We start from the raw sequence: 21,448 nt of genomic DNA, 5'->3' as shown, positions 1-21,448 counted from the left end.
GATGAAGTCTGTCCTTCTGTGGATCATAACAGAATCTCTGGGAGAAGTTGTCACCCCAAAAAGGACCAGATCTGTAGCAGGCCTGCCTCAGCCAGCCTGCAGTGTGTGGGTTCTTGACTCATGCAGGAAACATTTCACAACATGAGTCCAGGTGATTTTGAGAGGAAGTGTATTAAAGCTGGGGACAGTGAAACAAGGAAGGGCTTAGGGTAGAAGAAGCAGCAGGAGACTAGGCTGGGCTGCTGTTGCTCACTGGAGACTCAGAGAAAAGGGGGCCTTGGGGACAGGTTCAGGGCCCAGTCAGCCCAGGACAAGCTGCTGCTGCCCACTGCTCCCCTGGTTGCAAGTCTCATGGGGACCCTTATTTAGGAGAAAGAGAGCAAAAGTGCATGCCTGAGAAAAGGAGGGGCACAGGCATGCTCCAAGGAGAGCTCCCACTGACTACCTTTATCTTGAAGGTTTTTTATGTGTTTTCTAAAGGCAGGAATTTTAGGAGAGGATCTCAATAGAATATTCATCAGCTTTCCAGCTGCGCCCTTCAATAGGCTCATCCATCAAAATGAGTATATAGAGGGGTCAGGGTCATTCTCTGGTCAGTTTCACCTTCAAAGAATGTCATCAGAGAGTGACTGGGACCCAGGCGTGTCTGCCCCAGCAGGGTCTGGAACACGCAAACCACGCAAACCATTCGCTCTCAAGTGTCCTTCGTTAGGGATGATAAGACTTTGAGATACTATCTGGCTGTAAATTTCTTGTCTAGTTTGTTCAGCTCTCTGTCTGTGTTTCCATTCCATTTGCCAAGGAATTTTCCTAGCCTCAGTGTGAAATTTTTTTTAAGTTTTGTCTACTGTGGAGACTTTGTATTTGCTTATGAAAACCTTTTTTAAGAAAAGGCAAAATTACATTTTCATCTCCTAAATAATTGGCATTAGCCCCAATACTGTCTCTGATCAAGTCACATCCCAGCTTCTTTTTCTATTTTGAAAGTGTCGAAATGAAGAGAGACTTCTGGTATTATGAGTGTAGTTGTGAGTGGTGTTACGAGGGGTCTGTCAGGTGGGGCCCTAAGATGCGTGAAGTGTGTGTTGAGAATCCCATTCTCAACCTGGTAGGTTATTTTTTTAACAGGAGACTTCAGATTATCAAGGACTGTGAGAAAATTGAGCCTATCAACCTTATCTAGTCATAAAGTATGTTATTTTCTTGAGGCATTTAACTTCTTTTTTCATGTGCTTAGAATTTCTTAGAGACTTTAAAAGACCTTTTGCTTGAGGACAGAGAGCCAACATTGGCACAGTCCACAAATTTACAGATATGAGCCAATGGATAGAGTTAAAACTCCACCTACACCCAAAACATAAAAATGTGGATTGTCCAGGTGCCTTTCTTTTTTACCCCTCTGTCTCTAGTCTACTAATGGAAGGTCATCAGACCCAAAGGTGTGAGGTGGATAGAAGACTGGGTAACATTTAGTTGAGTGTATCCTAGTCTATGCTTGTGTGTAGACCGAGCCCTTATTTGTCTGTGTGTATCTGTGTGCACACACATGCACACACATGCCTTCAGGGCTAGGAAAGCCAGCTGGGTTCAGGAGACAGAAAAATAACAGGGGACTGACTGTTAAATCGAGGTGAGTTTTGGTGACTTTTTCATTTGTTAGGCTAACGAAAACCCATTAGCTCATCAGAAGATTAGCCAAATCTCAAACAACAACAACAAACAGCTCAGTTACTTTGTGAAAAGTTGCATGATACACTGAAAATACCAAATGCTGGCAAGGACCTGGAACAACAGGAACCCTCATTCATTCTAGTGGGAATGCAAAATGGTGCAGAGAGTTTGGCAGTTTCTCACAAAGCTAGAGGTAGTTTTCCATATGGCCCAGCCATCATACTCTTTGATATTTACTCAAACGAGTTGGAAACTATGGTATAACCATAAAATTGGATATTATTCAGCAACAAAGAGAAATGAGCTATCAAGTCACGAAAAGATATGGAGGAAACTTAAATGTTTATTGCTAAGAAAAAGAAGTCAGTTTTAAAAGATGATTTTGAGAGGGAGTGTATTAAAGCTGGGGACAGTGAAACAAGGAAGGGCTTAGGGTAGAAGAAGCAGCAGGAGACTAGGCTGGGCTGCTGTAGCTCACTGGAGACTCAGAGAAAAAGGGGCTTTGGGGACAGGTTCAGGCGGTCAGCCTGGGACAAGCTGCTGCTGCCCACTGCTCCCCTGGTTGCAAGTCTCATGGGGTCTCTTATCATTTAGGAGAAAGAGAGCAAAAGTGCATGCCCGAAAAAAGGAGGGAGATTATATATATATCTATACATACATGTCTGTATATATATAGATATACAACCACACATACACACACCAGGTCTGTCTGAAAAAAGTCCAACCATTGTTAATATAATGAAAATGGTTTGCATGATATTGATGTAATCTGGCAGCCGAGGACAGTGGATTGGATGTGTATGCATGAACAATGACAACTTCACTGTACTAGTCAGTAGGGGTGGTAGATGCTGTTAAGTGAGCATGTGGACTGTGTGGCCATCACATTCAAAATGACTGAGTGAGTAGAGCAACTAATCTGCATCAAATTTTGCATTAAGCTTGAGCATTCCTCCATGGAAACTATTCAAATTATTCAGAAGGCCGCAGCTATGGGCAACTGGTTATTGGCAGCTTCAATACGAAATGTCCCCACTCATGCATCACGTCTTATGCAGAGCTTTTTTGGCAAAAGATTAAATCACCCACCTAACTCAGCCCTGCTACAGCCCAGATTTGGCACCCTGTGACTTCTGGCTTTGCCCCAAACTAAAATCACCTTTGAAAGGGAAGCAATTTCAGACCATTGATGAGATTCAGGAAAATATGACAGGGCAGCTGATCATTCCTGGTGGAACTATGTGAGGTCCCAAGATGCCTACTTTGAAGGGCACTGAGACATCATTTTCCTATGTACAATGTTTCTTGTATCTTCTTCAGTAAATGTCTCTAGTTTTCATATTACATGCCTAGATACTTTCTGGACAGTCCTCATGTACATGTGCGCACATATATGTATGTGGTCATATGTGTATATGTACATATACATGTGTATATATGTATATAGAGACAGTGAAAAGGTCAGTGGTTGCCAGGGGATCAGGGATGGGGAGGGCTGGATAGATAGATGGAACATAGGAGATTTTTAGGGCAATGAAACTATTTTGCAAGATATAATGGTGAGCGCATAACGCTGTACATTTGTCATAACCCATAACCCATGACTACAACACAAAGAGTAAGCCCTAATGTAGACTATGGACTGTAGTTAACAACACGTCTATAGTGGTCCACCAACTGTGACAAATATGTCCCACTAATGCCAAGTGTCACTACAGGAGAAACCTGAGTGGGGAGAAAGGGGAGAAGGGTTATATGGGAATTCTCTATACTTTCTGCTCAATTTTTTCTATAAACCTAAAACTGCTCTAAAATTAAAACCTATTAATTTTTTTCTTTAAAAGAAGCCTGCACACAGTGGTAGAGTAGAGACTATGGACACCTCATCCAAATTCTTTTTGTATGGCATGTGCACCCCCTGTTCGGCTGGTGTGAGATCACTAGCTGCTGACAGCTCACTGCTGTGCAGCATTCTGAGAATTGCCGCTAGCTAGGGGCAACCAGAACCCTGTTGCTAGAAACTTCCTGAGAGGTCATGACCTCCCTTAACTGCAGGCTACAGCTGGCCAATGACTGACTGATTGAGGGTACAAAAGCCAGCCCTTCTGCCTCAAGATGGGACTCCTGTGGCACCAGCCATGCTCCGGGGCTTCCCAGGGGCTCAGGCTGATTCCAGACCTCAACTGAACCCACGCCTGCAACTCTCTGGTTCCCTGCCCTGTCTCTTGTGCCCTCATTGCCTTACAGGTTTCGTCTGAAAGCCCCTTCTCTGTAACTTGCTTGAACAAGCTGCTTCTGAGAAACCTGACCCAAGACTGTGAGTGCCAGGAAAGGTCCTGGGAAGGATGGGATTCTGCTTTGGGGTTACTTGTTGGCTGAATGGCAATGAGGACCCCATCACTGGTAGTGGGTGGTATCGACAGTCCTTCTCCCTGGCCTGCTGTAGCAGTTCAACCGCTGACATTCACCTGTGGTGACCTGGGATCAGGTGTAGGTGGACGGATGCCCCAGCTGGCAGTGTCTCTAGTGTGAGAGGTCTGGGGGAAATGCCAATGGTCAGGGCTGCAGAATTGGGAGGCTATTGCTAAGCACCATCGATGCGCTGAAGAGAGAGATGGGCTTGGACTAATCACCAACTGAGGACCTCCCCGCCAGTGTTTAGTCCCTCAGCCCCTACAGCAGAGGGCAGTACTTGAAAGAGGGACGAATTCTCAGTCAAGGCAAGTCTGCTGCCTGCTGTTAATGCCAATAGAAGAGCAGGCAATGCAGGCCCTGACAGGAAAGAAATGGAACCCTGAAATGTGGGATAAGAAGCCTGGGTTCATGAACTTTCTCCCCTGGGCTGGCAGAAGTGGCCTACTCCCCCCTGTTGGAAGATGGACCCTTCTCCTCCTCCCCCCAAGATTATGCAGAGGCCTCAGATGAGACATACAAGCTAAAACCCCTCTCAGGACACATCGCCTCCTCCCTTCCTGATCCCTTCCAGAACAATAACTAGCATCAAATTACAAGATGACCTGACTGGGGAAGAGGCACAGAGATCTATGGACACGGGCTCAAAATAGGAGGACCTTTGATTCATGCGTTCATATCCACCAGAGACTGTCTATTGAAGAAAAGGCACCAAACACCAAGATGACTGGACGACTCAGCCAGCAGGGGCCAGCCAGCTTCGCTCCTGGCACCCCAGTGCCTGTACAGCGGGCTCATAAATGGAGAGGCCTCGGCAGCAGAATGGGAGGCTGTGCATGGGTCCAGCAGCATGGACTCTCTGTCATCAAGACTGGTTGAGCTACTGCCATTGCTGACTGTCCCACCTGCCGGCACGGAGATCGGTGCTGGGCCCCCATCGGATACCATCCCTTGTGGAGAACAGTTGACTTCTTGAGAACCCCTCCAGGCTGGAAAGTACAGGGAAAATCTGAGTGGCGCTGATGCATGGGCTTTCCTGCCCACAGTGCCTCGCTCAGCATCACTGTCCCATAGTGTCTGATTGACCACAGAACATTGCTTTGATTGAGAGACTCAGCCATGGTCATGTGATCACAGAATCGACTCACTGATCCTACCACACATCTCCCCATTCAGAAGTGGCCAGCCTGATAGAGCTGTGGACTAGCGTTTTAAAAGCGAGGATGAGCAGCACTGTTGGACGTGACACGGTGGCGCTGGGGTGCTAACCTTCAGGATGCAGTATACACCTTAAACCCACGGCCATTTTTATGGTGCCATGCCCCCAGTAGGCAGAATAATTTTACCTGGGAGCCAAGAGGTCAAATGAGTAGTGACTTCATTCATTATGACACTCCTATCAAATTTCCACATGGGAAATTTGTCCTCTCCATCCCTGCAATTTTAGTCTCAGTGGACCTAGAGGTGTTGGTTCCCAGGAAGGCTATTTCTACCAGGAGACACAGTAAGAGTCCTACCTAAATCTACGTCTGCCACTTGCTGCTGCAGCTGGTCCTTAGGTTCTATCTTTCTGTCATCATCTTCCTCCCACTAACTCTACATCCCCGTCCTCCTAGTCAGGCAGTTCTCCTGGTGGCACGCATAGTGGGTGTTCCAGATGCTTGTCTGGCTACTGTTCTTTTCTCCTTGCCCATTTACAAGTGGGAATGGAAGGGCTGGGAAATGTCCCAGTGAGTCACCAGAACATGAGGCACCTTCCTGTCTGATTCTATTAGACGAGAGCCCAACATCCTCATGGTAATCAGTACCAATGACCTTCTCCAGTGTGGCAATGCTTTCTTTGCCTTCTGGTCTATTGGCACGAGGACAAAGTGATGGGATTCCTTGTGCCACTAGCAATAAGGCCTTGGTGGGGGAAAGTTTCATGATGGACAGTCGCAGAATGGGTGAAAATGCTATTTCTGGTACTATTTGGATAACATAAATGAATTTAGCTGATAGTATTTTACTAGCTTGAATTGTGTTAAAAATTCTGAATTCTGAATTCAGCTTTTGTCCCTAATTTGCAAAGCCTTGGCCATTGAAAGATACATACAATTTGGATACCATTCTGCCACAAAGGTATCAGAGGAGGGGCCTGTGCACAACCCTGGACAGCCACAGGCCCCCAGGGCAGGCCTGTCAGTCCCTTGTCTGGTCCCGCGGCGTCTTGGGGGTGAGGGGTGCTGCTTTAATACCTGTGAACCATCTAATGTGGTACTTAAGTGTTGCTTGCTGATTTTTGTGGGGTTTCCTTTTAGGCCTAGATAATGTAGGTACTTTCATTATGTTTATTATTACCTTATTGTTACTCAAAATCATTTCATGCACTCTTATGATGAGGAAAATAAGTTTTAGCAAACAGTCATTTCTGGTGACTATGGGTTATTTTAGATATCTGACCAATTGGCTTTAACTACTTTAAGTTTTCTACTTATAAAAAGAATATATATGTAAATTATCAAAAATTTAGAATATGCAAAAATAAAAATGCAAATCAGACAAAATCAAGATAACCACTGTAAATATTTTACCCCGGACCTTTTGTCTATAGAAGTGAATATTCACATGATCTCACCTTTAACAGGAACCTAAACAACAAAACAAAGAAACAAGCAAAATGTAAGCAAAGACACTGAAATAGAGAACAGGCTGACAGTGTCCAGAGGGAAGAGGGGAGGGAATTTCAGGGGAAAGGGGGAAGGGTTTACAGGAACAGGTATAAAGGACACATGGATAAAAAACTAGGGGTGGGTGGAAATGGGAGGGAGGAGGGGAGGGCAGGGTGGGTGGGCTGGGTTGGGAGTAAAAGGTAGAAAATTGTACTTTAACAACACTTTAAATAAATAAAATTAAAAAAAATAAAAAGCAATAACTAAAAAAAAGAAGTGAATATTTTTAAAAATTGAGAGCCATACAACATTGGGGGGGGGGGCGTGCTTTGTATATTAGTCTTATTGGAAAATTCCCATTAAATATCTGAGGAATTGGGAAGGCTTTGACTTAACCCAAATAGATACATCAGCTGGTCCTCCCCACCTACCCCGCAACTGTGGGCTTATTCTAGCCTGGAACACTTGAGAGCATCTGGTTGTTGAGCTAGGAGGTGGTTTCCCAGTTGTGAAATTTCTTTGACCCCAGTTCCTAGCAGCTCTGAAAGTCTAAGACAGCCAGCCCAGACTTCCCTAGAAGCTGGCATGGACCTGAACAACAGAAAATGAAGGTACAAGTGAGGGAAGGAAGGAAGGAAGGGAGGGAGGGAGGGAGGAAAAAAAGGGAGGGAGGAAGACCATGAGAAAATGTGGAATCTGAGAACAATTCATTGAATACTGAGGAGTGATTCCCTTCCTCTGGGCCAAAGACAGGTTAGCAAAGGAAATAGACATTTCAGATATAGACCAGCCTAGGTGTCCAAGTTTACAGTCTGGGACACCAAGCAAAAGATACCTCTCCATCCTAGTAGCCATGAAAATATCCTAGAAATAGCTCCTTTGTGATCTCTGGAGAGCTACTGGGATGAATTAAGCAGAAAGCGACTCCTTGGGTTAGTTAACTCCTAGGCAGCCAGAAAGGAGCTGAGTGAGCTAAGGGTTCAAGCACTGAAGTCATACTCCAGTTCAAACCCAGCTCCATCTCTTGGGATAATTATTTAACCTCTTTGTGCTTAAGTTCTTTTCATCAGTTATTTTACAAAAATGGAGGTGATACTGTGTAGTCTTTCTGTGGGAATTAAATGGGGTGATCTAGACATACTGTTAGCATATGATCTGTAGCAACTGGCTCCCCACATTTGTTCCTCCTGGGGCCTAGGTGTTACTTTAAGGCAGCTCTCCACCCCCAGCCCCCAAGTGAACATGATGTACTTTAGTTCACATGACAGAGATGGTCCTTTAAAAGTTTCTGCATAATTGTAAGGACTAGAGAAAAACCTAGATTGAAAGAAAATAAAAACATGGGGTTGGCCAAAGAGTTCATTTGTTTTTTTTTCCATAAGATGGCTGTAGTAGCACTTAGTTGTCTTTAACCTCACTTGCAACAATTTTGTTAGATTGCTTTGTGACAGCCCTCATATCAGTGTTCATTAAAAAAAACTTAATTGACTTCCGGCCAAGATGGAGGCATAGGTGGATGCACTGTACTTCCACGCACAACCAAGATTGGACCAATAACAATTTAGATGCAGAATAACATCCAGAACTGACAGAAAATTTATCTGAATGGAAGTCGGACACCCAAGAAGTTGAAATAGACCCGTTCATCCAGACTGGTACGAGGGGTGGAGATGAGCAGCCAGGTGTGGGTCGAGGCGTGGAGAGCAGAGAGAGTTGGGCACATAAGGCAACCAGGAGCACATAAGGCATCTGGGGCATGCAAGATCGCAGCAGGTGGACCCTGAGTACCCAAGTGGCAGCTGGCAGACCCAGTGAGACGGCGATTGTGGAGCAGGGCAGAGCACACAACCCAGGATCCCAGAGAAGGGACTGAGGTCCCACGGAGAACAGAGCTACCGCCATTGTTCCTTCCCGCCCCTGCCCCCACATACAATGTCACAATCTAGCAACTGGAGTGCCCAGCCCTGGTGAACACCTAAGGCACCACCCCTCACCGTAACAGGAGTGACCAGACCAAAAAAAAGAGAGAGAGAGAGAGAGAGAGAGAGAGATGGCTCAAACAGAAGAACAAATCAATGCCCCAGAACTCATCCTTTTAAGTGACCGAGAGATAGCCAACCTATCAGATGCACAGTTCAAAACACTAGTGATCAGGAAGCTCACAGAATTGGTTGATTTTGGTCATAAATTAGATGAACAAATGCAGGTTATGATAAAAAAGTGAAGGAAAATGCACAGGGAACCAATAGTGATGGGAAGGAAAGTGGGACTCAAAACAATAGAGTGGACCAGAAGGAAGAAAGAAACAACCAAACAGGAAAGAATGGAGAAATAAGAATTCAAAAAAACAAGGAGAAGCTTAGGAACCTCCAGGACATCTTTAAACGTTCCAGCATCCGAATTATAGGAGTACCAGAAGGAGAAGAGGAAGAGCAACAGATTGAAAACATATTTGAACAAATAATAAAGGAGAACTTCCCCATTCTGGCAAAGAAAATAGACTTCCAGGAAGTCCAGGAAGCTCAGAGAGTCCCAAAGAAGTTGGACCCAGGAAGAAATACACCAAGGCACATCATAATTACATTAGCCAAGGTAAAAATGAAGGAAAGAATCCTAGAAGCAGCAAGAGATAAGGGGACAGTCACCTACAAAGGAGTTCCCATCAGACTGTCAGCTGATTTCTCAAAAGAGACCTTACAGGCAAGAAGGGGCTGGAAAGAAGTATTCCAAGTCATGAAAGACAAGGATCAATATCCCAGACTACTCTATCCAGCAAAGCTTTCATTCAGAATGAAAGGGCAGATAAAGTGTTTCTCAGATAAGGTCAAGTTAAAGGAGTTCATCATCACCAAGCCCTTATTTTACGAAATGTTAAAGGGACTTATCTGAGAAAAGAAGATAAAAAAAAACATGTATAGAAAAAGGACAGCAAACTCACAATTATTAACAACCACACCTAAAGCAAAACCAAAAGAAACTAAGCAAACAACTAGAACAGGAACAGAACCACAGAAATGGAGATCACATGGAGGGTTAGCAACAGGGTGGTGGGAGGAGGAGAGAGGGGGAAAAGGTACGGAAGATTAGTAGCATAGATTGTAGGTAGGAAATAGACAGGGGAAGGGTAAGAATAGTATGGGAAATGTAGAAGCTGAAGAACTTATAAATATGACACATGGACATGAACTAAAGCGGGGGATGTGGGTAGAAGAGGGAGTGCAGTGGGGAGGGGAGTGAAGGGGGGAAGATGGGGCAACTGTAATAGTATAATCAATGAAATATATTTAAAAAAATAACAACTTCATCAAAATTAGTGAATTTTTGTGTAGCCACTTTAATATTGAAGATGGAAGAAAATACGCAACATCTTCAGCACGTTATACTTTATTATTTCAGGAAAGGTGAAAACACAACTGAAATGCAAAAAAAAAATTGTGCAGTGTATGGAGAGGGTGCTGTGACTGATCGAATGTGTCGTAAGTTTCAGTTGGGAGGTTTTGTGCTGGAGATTTCATGCTGGATAATGCTCCACAGTGGGGTAGACCAGTTGAAGTTGATAGTGATCAACTAGAAACATTAATTGAAACCATCAACATTATACCACGTGGAAGATAGCTGACATACTCAAAATACCCAAATCAACAAAGTTATTGGTGAAAACGAAAAATGTGTCTTTTATTCTACAGAAAAAACTATACAGACTTTTTGGCCAGCCCAGCAGTGTGCCCATTTGAAATCCACCGCACAGGAGCTACCAATGAACTAGGTCCATCTACAGTGGTCCCTTTGCGCCATCTAGTGCATAGCAAGGGAAAAGCCACGTTTTTATCTTCCAAGTCTGTGATTTGCCAAAAACACGTATTCTGATGAGGATAACTTAAACTAATGAGTTTATTTACTAATAAATGTCATTCAATAGTTTAAACAAAATAAATGATTATAATTCTAAATATTAAGTGCTAAAACTAAATTTCCCACACTATTTAGAATTTAGGTGCTGGGTGCTACAAAGATGGTCCACTGAGGGGAGAGCATCCACCCCAGTCTTACCAGCACGAGTTTGCACGGCCCACCTTTCCCATTGCTCTTGTCCTTCTCCGTCGATACTCTGTATGCTCATTCTGATGCATGGACTGGAAGCTCCCCTGAGACGCAGGCTGTGTCTTCCCAACACTCTTCGGGACCTTGCTACCATTCTGCTCGTTTTCTAAGAATGCAACCATCACCTAAAACATGCTGTAATCAAATTGAACATTTGTCAAGGGCCTATGTAATTGATTTGATTTTTCTGGTGTGTGTGTGTGTATGTGTGTGTTCACTCTGTGATTCCTTTTAATGCCGTTTATTTGTGACCTTTATAACTTGTTCCCTCCCCCAGATGTTTGTGAGGATGAAGACAATGACAGACAAACTTCTCCCAAATGTGAGTAATAAGAGTACTCTTGGAGTACCCAGAGCTATTCTGAGAATTTCTCTTTAATATTATTGTAATTACTATTAACAATAACCACAACAGTGTTATTTATTAAATTCCTGTGATGTACCAGATATTTATAAACATTTTTGCAAAACAGAAATTATTACCCCCGGTTCAGAGACAAGGACACGGATGCTCAGAGGAGCGAAGTGGCTCACCCAGGACCGCACAGCCAGCGAGTGTTAGCACGGTCAGGGCCGCACGCAGGTCTGACCAACAGCAAAGCCCCTTCAATGGGTTTCTCATCTGTTCACCCGAGTGCCCGTGACCTGCCAGACCTTGTGCCCGAGACTCGGGGCCCCTCAGGGCTGCCACCCCTGTAGGACCGAACACTTGCTACCTAAGACCCTCAGCACCACAGAGCCCGTGGCCAGTGAATCCAGGAGGAGGGGACTAAATGTGGACGTGACACAGGGACAGCCAAAGGCAGCCCGTGAGCTGCACGTTCAGCTCCTGTGAAACAGAGCCTCTGACTGAGGGACTTTCTCCAAGGTTTGCCAGCTCTCAGAATAGGAGCCAGGGCACGGGTGGGTGGGGGTGGGAGATGCCAGGTGAGCAGGGCATTGTCGGTGCTGCCAAGAGCCCAGGGCTCTCGGGGGAGACACCCGAGGGCACACCAGAAGCGGCAGCAGTTTGTCTCAGAAGAAACTCTCCCTCAGGAAGGGTCTCGTGACGTGATGGTGGGCGCCCCCCACACAGCCCCCTTCCCTCCTCTGTCTCCCAGAGCACGACGGAATAGAATACAACACAGTAGAACAGAATCAAATGATGGAATAGAATACAATAGAATAGAATAGACATCACACACTGTGAGGGTACTTTTGGTCCCATAACCTTGTGTTTTAATTTTATTAATATACTTGTGTGTGCATTGTGTTGGGATGTAAAATTAGCGTCTCCCTTCGGGTGCACTGTGGAGCGGCTGGAACTTGTCAGGTCTTTCAGTTCCCGAGTTCCCTCCAGCCCTGCCCACCCCAGGCTGTGGCTGTGCTATGGCCGATGGAAGCAAGAACCCCCACCCCATCCTCCTAGCGGGTGGCTCTCTGGTCTCCAGAACCCGCACTGTCTGAGGCACTGAAGCCACGGACCCTGGAGACCCAGGGGAGGGGGCGGCCAAAGGCCTGGCTGTTCCCAACTTCCCCACAGCCTTTCTGCAGGACCACCATTCCTCGTGCTCACTGTCCGCTCCGGGCATAGGGGTCCTGGGATGGATGATCCCCCTAAAGAGGCGTCTCTAGGGATCACAGCTGATGCCCCCGAGTCACATACGGAGAAGGGTGGTGGGAGGCACCTCCCTGAGCCAGTTTCTTCTCTACCCTCAACTGCCTCCCCCCACCGCGTCCTGGGACCAAAAAGTAAAGCAGGGTTTCTGGAAGCCTGTAGGAGGGGGCTGGCCGGCTGCTCCTGTGCTGCTCCCCCAGCACCCCTGACCTGCTCTGGGGAGGGTCCCCCGGGACCCGCACACAGACTAGGGGGCACTGTAGACAGCAGGTTGGGGACTTCCCAGTGAACCCCGGGCTGTTGATCCCCAAGATAAATGAGCCCCCACTGTATGCCCAACCGCAGGTTCCTGCTGCTCCCCTCCAAGGCCATCACTCTGCCCAGAATTCCCTCCCTCACCATGCCTGGAGCCCTCCCCCTGAATTCTCACCAAACCGAAACACTCCAGCCTTCAGATTCCCAAGGGATGGCTCCCTAGGCTGACACTCCACTCCACTTGGGGCTGCCACATGGGATTGAAGCCAGAAAAGTCGGTGTTCGTGCTGCCAGAACTGATGAGCAGGGACGAGGATGGAGTCTTTATGGGCACCTTGTTCAGATGGCCGGCAGTCTGAGAAGACGGGGAGTCATGTACCCTGACAGACCGTCTTCCATCTCATCTCAAACCACCCCTTTTAGAAGGAGAAGGAAAGTGCAGGAGAGGGGTTTGGAATTCAGGGAAAAGGCTAATCAGACAAAAGTGGCAGTCGGACAGTTCTCCAGCATCCTTTCTTCTGCTGCCCGGGGATTCTTTGTCTGTATCCTGGGTGCTGATATTCCCTCCTTGGAGTGCGGTGGCTCAGATACCATCCAGATCGCTTGCCTCCTTCCTGGGGCACAAAGGTCGAATTACTTGTGGGTCTCCTGGAGTCGGGATGGGTCCAGTCGTAAGTTCCAGTTCCTGGAACCATAGCTTTCTACGTGCAATAATTGCTAAGTTTATTAACTGTAATTTAAACATTAAAAATTTTCAGCCCGAGTTCCCCATGAAGACGTCTCTGCTGCCTCCCTAACCTGCCTTGTGAGCAGCAAGCAGCATGGGGCAGAGACCACAGGTTAGAGTGTGGGGTAAAGAGCAGGAATGTTGTGGAGTCCAGCCGCAGTGCTTCAAGGCCATGGAAATCTGTCCCAGTGATTATCTCTCTCCCATCTCAGTTTCCTCACCTGCAAAATGGGTCTAAGGCCCTTAAGCAGGTATGCCCCTGCCCAGGCACAGAGCAGCCTCAGTATCTGTGGGGTTGCTGCTCCCCACTGTGTCTAACAGCCCTGAGCACGTGCCCTGTGCACCGTGGTGACTACTTGGGTCATTAATCTGCTCACTGGAGAGAGGCAGGGCGCCCTGGTTCCTCTGATCTCTGGGTGGGGAGTGCGGTGACGTTTGGCAGAAACTGCCAAGGAAATGGGAGAGGGGTCGCATGGGGGAGAGAAACAGGGGAGAGAAACGGGGGAGAGAAAGGGAGAGGGTAGGAAGCTGGTCCAGCAGAAAAAGAGTTTTTTTTTTCTGGGAGGACAGGAAGTAGGGCCACGAACAGCATGTGGCCACGACTTCTCAGCCACAGCTGCAGGGTTTCAGAGCAGGTAAAGGGGAACCCAGAGATCAGGGACCCACCCTCTCACCCCTCAGGTCAAGCGTTTGGGTCCTGGGAGAGTAGGAATGAGAGGTGGAGAGAAAGGGCTCCTGGGGACAGGCTCTGCTGCGCACTGGCAGCCAGGCCTCGCCCACCCCTCTCCTCAACAGCCCACCCAGGTAGATTCTCCCCCACTTTCCACCAGGCTGCTCCCTCAAGGCTCCTATTTCCACGGAGATGGTCGGTAGTGAAGGGACAGAGGATATGCAGAAGGAGGGCAGCGCTCTGGGTGTAAGTTATTTCCTCCTTACCTCTTCCCCATTCTCCCTCATTCCTGTTCTTCAGCTTCCCCGGCCTCCTCTTTCTCTCTCACCCGCCCTGGCCGTCCCTTCCAGGATTCTCACCCATGAGGACCTGGCGGAATCCAGGGAGCAGAGGTCACTGCTCAGACCCTCCCGCCCAGCACGCCCCCACGCCACCAGGTTCTGGGTGCAGGCGGTAGTGAAGGGACTGCTGCAGGGACCTGGAGTGGCCCCGAGGGAGAGCTGGGCCCAGGCCCTGCCCCCGCCCTGTCAGAAGGAACCCCGGAGTGGGCCATCCTGGGGGACACTGAGGGTACCCCGCAGCCCTCTCCCTTCCAGCTCTCGGGACTTTTCCAGTTGGATGACAGTTATGATGCCTGTGCTGCCACGTCTGTTCTGGACACACGAGGAAGCATCCAGGGAGAAAAAGAAGGTGATGATGAGAAGGACACGTGAGTGTGAACAAGGAAAGAAAAGTAAGCCAATTCGTTTCGTTAGCCAATGCTCCTCTGACTTTCTTCTTGGAAGTTCAGGGCAGTAGACAAACTGAGGAGAGCATTGCAGGGGTCCACCGGCTTGCTCACCCCTGCTGGGGAGACTCCTGTCCAGACAGAAGCAGTGGGAGGGCGAAGGGAGGTTGCCCAAGGACCCCTACCCGGAGAACTTACACCCTTCCAGGAAGCTACGCCCCTTGGGCTCAGCAGGAGATGGCCCCAGGCCTGGGGAGAGGGGGCCGTGGGTACAGAGGCTGCGCCCACCCCTAGACTGAGGGCAGTGGAGGGAGCTTGGAGCCCGCGGACCCGCCTTCCCAGCGGCCTGGTTGCCCTCCCACCCTGAGGGAGACCACTCTGACCTCCCACTCCGGCCTCCCTGTCCAGGACCGCATTACTGCTCTGCTTGCAGCTGTCCTCTGGGAGAAGACTGGGCTCGTGACATCAGACTCACACTGAGCTCTGGTGGACTGAGGGGTGGGGTGGGAACCGTGGAGTGATTCTCATAAAGCCACGCCAGATACACAGTAGATCTGCAGCAGACCCTGCACCCACTGCCCTGGGGCCTGGACACACTGCTCACTCAGGAAACCGTTGTGAATGTTTTAGGCTTCTTAAAAAAAGGAGAGGGAGAGGCGGCTCTTCCGGGAGTGAAATCTGTGTCCTGTTTCCATTCGAGTAAACGAGTAAACGGAAAAGCAGCCAAAGCCATCAGATAAAGTCCCCCAGCCTTCTTTCACAACTTGCTCCATCACCCATGGCTTCATGATGTTGCCCGTTGCCCACTAGAGGGCCTCATTCCAACACGTTGCTGTGCCGTAGGAAGGCGGCTGGCCGCTGCGCTGAAGGGTCACACTTAGCTGCCCTGGCTCAGTAACTCTGGCGGCACTCAGTCCCCTGAAATGCCAGGCTTGCGATAGGAACTAATCAGAAATATGAGAGATCCTCCAAACCGCCATTTCCCAGAGTGTGTTTTTCAGAACAGGCAGAAGAGTATAAGAGTTCAATGAGTTAATGCCACAATGACGACAAAATTATCTGGTAATAAACACATTTTACAAACACTACATATTCTGTTCCTCTCTTGGTTGATTCCAATTAGATTAAAGGATCTGGGGACTCTTGCAGAAAGGAAGTGTGTATACTTTTGTTAAACTCACCATTTCCTAAACCTATCTGAACCCTTTTCTTTTGTATTGGTAAAGGGAAAGCTTAAGCTGTTGTAACAAAAAGATCCAACAATGTAGTGACTTTGTCTCACAAGACAGCTCTGGTTGGATAAGCAGGCTGCTTGTGTCATTTGGGGTCCCAGTTCCTGCTGGTTTTCCACTATCCCTGGGACATTGTCCTTGTCTACTGAGTCGAAAGCAAGTTTATGAACTCAGATTTCCAGCTCACAGGAGGGGAAAGAACTGGGCAGGATGCACGTGCAGTGTTGGGAGGCCCACCTGCAAATGGCACACAACACCTTCAACTCCTTTAGTGAAAGCCTTGTTGTGTGGCCACAACCAGCCACAAGAGGGGTTGGGAGTGTAGCTAGGAGACCATTGTCCAACTGCGATTGTGTTACTGTGAGTCAGTGTCGCCCAGCCAGCCTGCAGCAGCACAGGGACTAGAATCCAGGCCCCTAGCTTCTAGGCTGGGACTCTAATTACCACGCTACCATTGCTTACTCCTTCAACATGTGCAGAGCACCTCTTGAGATCCCAGTTTATTGTCAGATGACAACAGAGGACTTTGTAAAACACATTTTTACTGATTCTCTATAAAGTATCAATTTCATTGCTCTGGCCAGTGTGGCTCAGTTGATTGGAGCATCATCCGGTAATTGAAAGGTTGTGGGTTTGATTCCCAGTCAGGGTGCACAGGTAGGTTGTGGGTTTGATCCCCAGCCCAGGAACATGCGATCCCCGGCCTGGGCATGTACCACAGGCAACCAATCCATGATGGTCTCTCTCATCGATGTTTCTCTCTCTCTCTTCTTCTCTTCCTTCCTCTCTCTCTAAAAGCAGCAATGAAAAAAATGCCCTCAGATGAGGATAGATAAATATATCAATTGCATTTTTTATCTGCCAGCACTTATTTATGGATAAACTTTTGAATATGGCTATTAAAGTAGCCATATAGGCTACTTTAGCTGATAAAAACTGTAGGTTTATATCATATTTTAATTTGCCAGAAAACACATACAGCAAGACTTCAAATGTTGTTTCATTCAATGTTGTTTCACTGATGTTAATGAAAATACAAAAAGTCGATTCCTGGCTGGGGCCACATTCTGTATGGAATTTGTATGTTCTCGCCATGTGTGCGTCTGGTTTCCTCCCACATCCCAAAGACATGCACGTGAGACGATGTGTCAAAATGGCCCCAGTTGAGCAGGTGTGAGTGTGAGTGTGCCCTGTGGTGATGGAAGGGCATCCTGTCTAGGGCTGGCTCCTGCCTTGCACCCTGAGCTGCCAGGATAGGTTCCAGCTGCCCCCCAACCCCGAACTGAAAAAGCAGGTTGGGAAAATAATAATCTTCCTGGTTTTTCTTCATCTTTCTTAGGTGTTTGTATAGTTCACATTTACTTTAATGCTTAATATTAGAAGTGTTTGGGGTCTTTATTTAGAAGTTTGGTGTAGTTTTGGGAACCAGAGATATGGTATAGGAACCTAACTCTCGTCTGTATCAATCAGCTTAGGGGAAAATTGGTTTTGTCACATGTCATTTCACTTAAAGTTGCAGTTTCCAAGAACCTATCTCGAACATTAAGTGAGACTTAACTGTACTACAAAAGTAAGCAATCATAGGTGGAACAGAGTATAAAAATCTTGAAATGGACCCAAATACATCTCAGAACTCACAGTATGAAAAGAGGCATTTCAGATTAGTTCTGAACAACAACAAAAAGATAAATTATGTATGAAAGTGGTGCTCGGATCCCTGAATAACAATGTGGAGAAATAATGTTGATCTCAGTCCTTAAAATAGTTCATATTGTTCAAGACTTAAGGGATCCCTGAAAGTCAAAACATTTAAAAAGTAATTTTGAATAAGGTAAAGTCTTCCCAGGCAAAAACTATAACAAGAAGCTACAAAAGAAAATCTTGATTAATTAGGTAATGTAAAAGGCAAAAACTTTTGTGTAGGAAAAATAAAAGTCAAATCATAAATACATTTTCAAGATTTATGGGACAGCCCTGACTGGTGTAGCTCAATGGGTCGGGCATCCTCCTGCAAACCAAAGGGTTGCCAGTTCAGTTCTCAGTCAGGGCACATCCCTGGGTTGAGGGCCAGGTCCCCAGTCGGAGACAGGACCTGTGAGAGGCAACCAACTGATGTTTCTCTTGCACATCGATGTGTCTCTCCTTTTCTTTCTTCCTTTCTTCCCCTCTCTCGAAAACTAAATAAATAAAATGTTTTTAAAAAATTAAATTCAAAATCCAAAATCCAATAAATATATTTAAAAAAGCAAAACAATGAGATAATCATTTTTTATTATCAGACCATCCAACATTTAAAACTTTGATGATACCCAGTATAGGATAGACTGTAGGAGAACCAGCACTCTCATGCACTTTTGGTGAGAGTGTAAGAACTAGAGTTTTAGAAGACAATTTGCAATAGCTGTCAAGTTTAAATATGTATATGATTTGATCCAGCAATTCCATGTCTAGGAATTTATTATAATGCCACACAAATGAACAAAGATATATAGACATATACAGGTGTTCATTATAACATTACTTTTAATGGGAAAGCCAGTAACAGAAAATGGGGAACAACCCCATTTTCTGTACCAGTAGCGGTAAAGGTTATCCTCAGACTGGTCCTGCTCCCTTCGAGTGTGGGCTGTAGTGATGACACTAAGAAACAATTTGGTGGACGTGACGGTAATAGACTTTCAAGATTAGCTTATAAAAAGCATCTTGTCTTCTTTCTTGTTCTGTCTCTTGGGTTACTCACCGTGGGACGCCAGCTACCATGTTGAGAAGACACTGAAGCAGCCCGGTGACAAGACCCACATGCGAGACCTGAAGCCTCTTGCCAGCAGCACGTGAATGAGCCACGTTGGACGCAGATTCTCCAGCCCCAGTGAAGCCTTCAGGTGGCTTCTGTTCCAGCTGATTTCTTGGTTCAAACCACATGAGAGACCCAGAACCAGAAGAACCCAGCTAAGATGTCTATGAACTCATTACCAGAGGACCATAAGATAATAAATGTTTGTTGTTTTAAGCTGATGAGTTTTGGGGTCATTTGTTAGGCAACAATAGATAACAAGTATGTTAAATAATGAAAAGCTGGTTAATACAGTATTGTACTGGCAGACAATGAAACTCTATGCAGCTGTTAAAAATAATGTCTTCTGCTTGAGATGTAGAAAGCTAGAAAGAGTACTAACCCCATACTTGCAAGATTTAAAAAAATCTGGAAAATATGCAAATTCACAACTTTTCTTGAACTCATGAGAGAGCTGAGTTCACAAGGTGACATCTCACCAGAAATCTAATAAAAAACAAGTAGGCACCTACCAAGTGAGGAGGGACTCAAACACATGCTTATCCGGGCAAGCAGTGCTGTCCGCTGGCAGGGAGAATTCAGCTAAAATTGTTACTGGCCCAGTGTGGGTGGGCTTGCAAGAGAAAATAGAATCCCTGGGGACCACAGATATAGGGACATTTGTATGCACTTGTGCAGACTTCTCCAGTGATCTCTTTGGGCACTCACAGAGATTAGCAGTCAAGAGAAAACATCTTCTCTGGCACAGACCTGGGGGAGGGGAGTATTGGTCGATACAGGAAAGGCCTGAAACAACTCAGGTCCTAGTGCCTCATCTCTCTGACAGAACAAAAGTGGAGCCAACTGTTGAAGGAAAGCAATAAATACTTAAATCCCTAGGGATCTAGTAAAACCAGCCCAGCTGGGGACAGGTAACAGAATTAAAAGCAAACCCCTGGTCCTGGGTGAAGGGCAGGAATCTGAGCTGGGTCCAGACCTACTGCTGGGGGAGGAACAGAAACTGAAGGTGACACCCCAAAAGACCCAGGACACAGCACCTGCGTAACTGAGACACACGCAGGCTCAGTAGCAACTCTGACTAATGAGTAACGCCGGAGCGTTGCTCCAGTGCACGGAGGGGCTTTCCAACACGCAGCGGGTAGACCCTCACGCTGAGGGGGGAGCAGGGACTGAAGAAACAGATTTGGACACACAAGCCCATGCCCCAAACCCAGGTAGCACGTGAGGAATCTGAGTGTTGTATTCTGGGTGACTGTCGCCACAGCAAACCTATGCATCTGCGCAAAGGAACGAAGGCTGCCAGAAATGGTAATCACGTAGGTAGAAAAGTTGTCCCCTTGTTTACATCCCGTTAAAAGATAAATTAAAAGACAATGATCTTTCTCTAACCCATCTGTCTTTCTGAGATCCAGAAAGCCCACAGTTATAATTAATAATAAGCGTATTTCAGCATGTCTGTTTGTTCCCTATGGATGCCTTTCGCGCTGAAGTTGTAGGGAAAACACTTTGATGTGCTTCAATTTTGGAAACTCATGTATATGCACACACATACACCTATCTGTATTAGAGGAAAAACTGCCTTTATTTATTTCTGTAAGATATCACCAACTAAATAAATATTTCAGTGGAAGTTGAAACTTAGGGATTTATTTAATTTTTGAGGTGTAGAACATATGTTGTGGTTTATTTGTTCATTTTGGTCTCAGCAAAAGATCTCAAAATTGTGTACAGAATCTCATATTTTATAGATATTTGTTATTTCTTCAAAACAATCATGACAATGCTCCCAAATAATTGTTCAAAACTAATACAGATCTAACCTCCACATCAAAAAAGAACTGACTTTTAAAAAATCTGTATGTTGTGGAGTTTACAACATGTACAGTTAACATGTGGACAACAGCAGCACAGAGGCGAGGAGGGAAGAAGCTGAAGTGAAGCTGTGGGTTCTCGTGTCCTGTGTGAGCCGGGGCAGCATCACCAGACAGTGTGCTGTGACACCTTAAAGGTGTATACTGTACACCCTAAAGCAAATGGGGAAATAACATGACAGGGTTACGAGTGATAAGCCAACAAATGAGATAAAATAGAATTTTAAAAACTTCAGTAATCTAAGAGTTGGTCAAGAAAAATAGAAAACAATCACCAAGATAGTAGGTAGACATATAATCATATCAATAATTATATGGTCTCAACACCCCAGTTAAAAGGGAGTGATTGTCAAATTGGATATGAAAATAAAAGATTACCCTGTGGCCTATAAGAAACCTGCTCTAAATATAAAGACAAATAGGTTAAACGGATGAAAAAAGATATCCTATGCTAACACGCATCAAAAGAAAGCCAGAATAATGGTGTTAATGTAAAACAAAGTGGGTCTCAGAACAAAGAACATGACTGAAAATGAAGAAGATTTGAAAATGATGAAGTGGTTGACCCATCAAGAGGACACCCCAGCCCTCACTGTTCACACATCAGTAGCAGGACATCAGTATCAGAACACACAGAGCAAACACAGAACTGCAAAGAGAAATAGACTCGTAGGCCTGAGAGATAGACCCCCATTGTTTTGTCTGATTAATAGAGGAAGGATATATGACATGAAAAAGTT

General features: G+C 46.1%; 1 protein-coding gene across 3 annotated transcripts in view; it reads left to right on the top strand.

Moving 5' to 3' along the window:
* MCF2L2 (MCF.2 cell line derived transforming sequence-like 2) overlaps positions 1 to 19,026 on the top strand; it is a 212,679-nt gene extending 193,653 nt beyond the window's left edge. For 2 of the 3 annotated variants that reach the window (XM_045850840.1, XM_045850838.1), the window contains exons 26-29: positions 11,113 to 11,157; positions 14,245 to 14,330; positions 14,681 to 14,817; positions 18,797 to 19,026. In XM_045850840.1, coding sequence (XP_045706796.1) covers positions 11,113 to 11,157; positions 14,245 to 14,330; positions 14,681 to 14,797 — 248 coding nt within the window. In that variant the 3' untranslated portion in view covers positions 14,798 to 14,817; positions 18,797 to 19,026. The remainder of the gene's footprint in view (positions 1 to 11,112; positions 11,158 to 14,244; positions 14,331 to 14,680; positions 14,818 to 18,796) is intronic. The other variant, XM_045850839.1, reaches the window with a different exon arrangement.
* The last annotated feature ends 2,422 nt before the right edge of the window (positions 19,027 to 21,448 follow it).

The sequence above is a fragment of the Phyllostomus hastatus genome, unplaced genomic scaffold (assembly GCF_019186645.2).
Source record: "Phyllostomus hastatus isolate PE091 unplaced genomic scaffold, TTU_PhHast_1.1 phas_contig_86, whole genome shotgun sequence".
NCBI classification, from domain to species: domain Eukaryota; kingdom Metazoa; phylum Chordata; class Mammalia; order Chiroptera; family Phyllostomidae; genus Phyllostomus; species Phyllostomus hastatus.
This window is presented reverse-complemented; position numbering and strand designations above follow the sequence as displayed.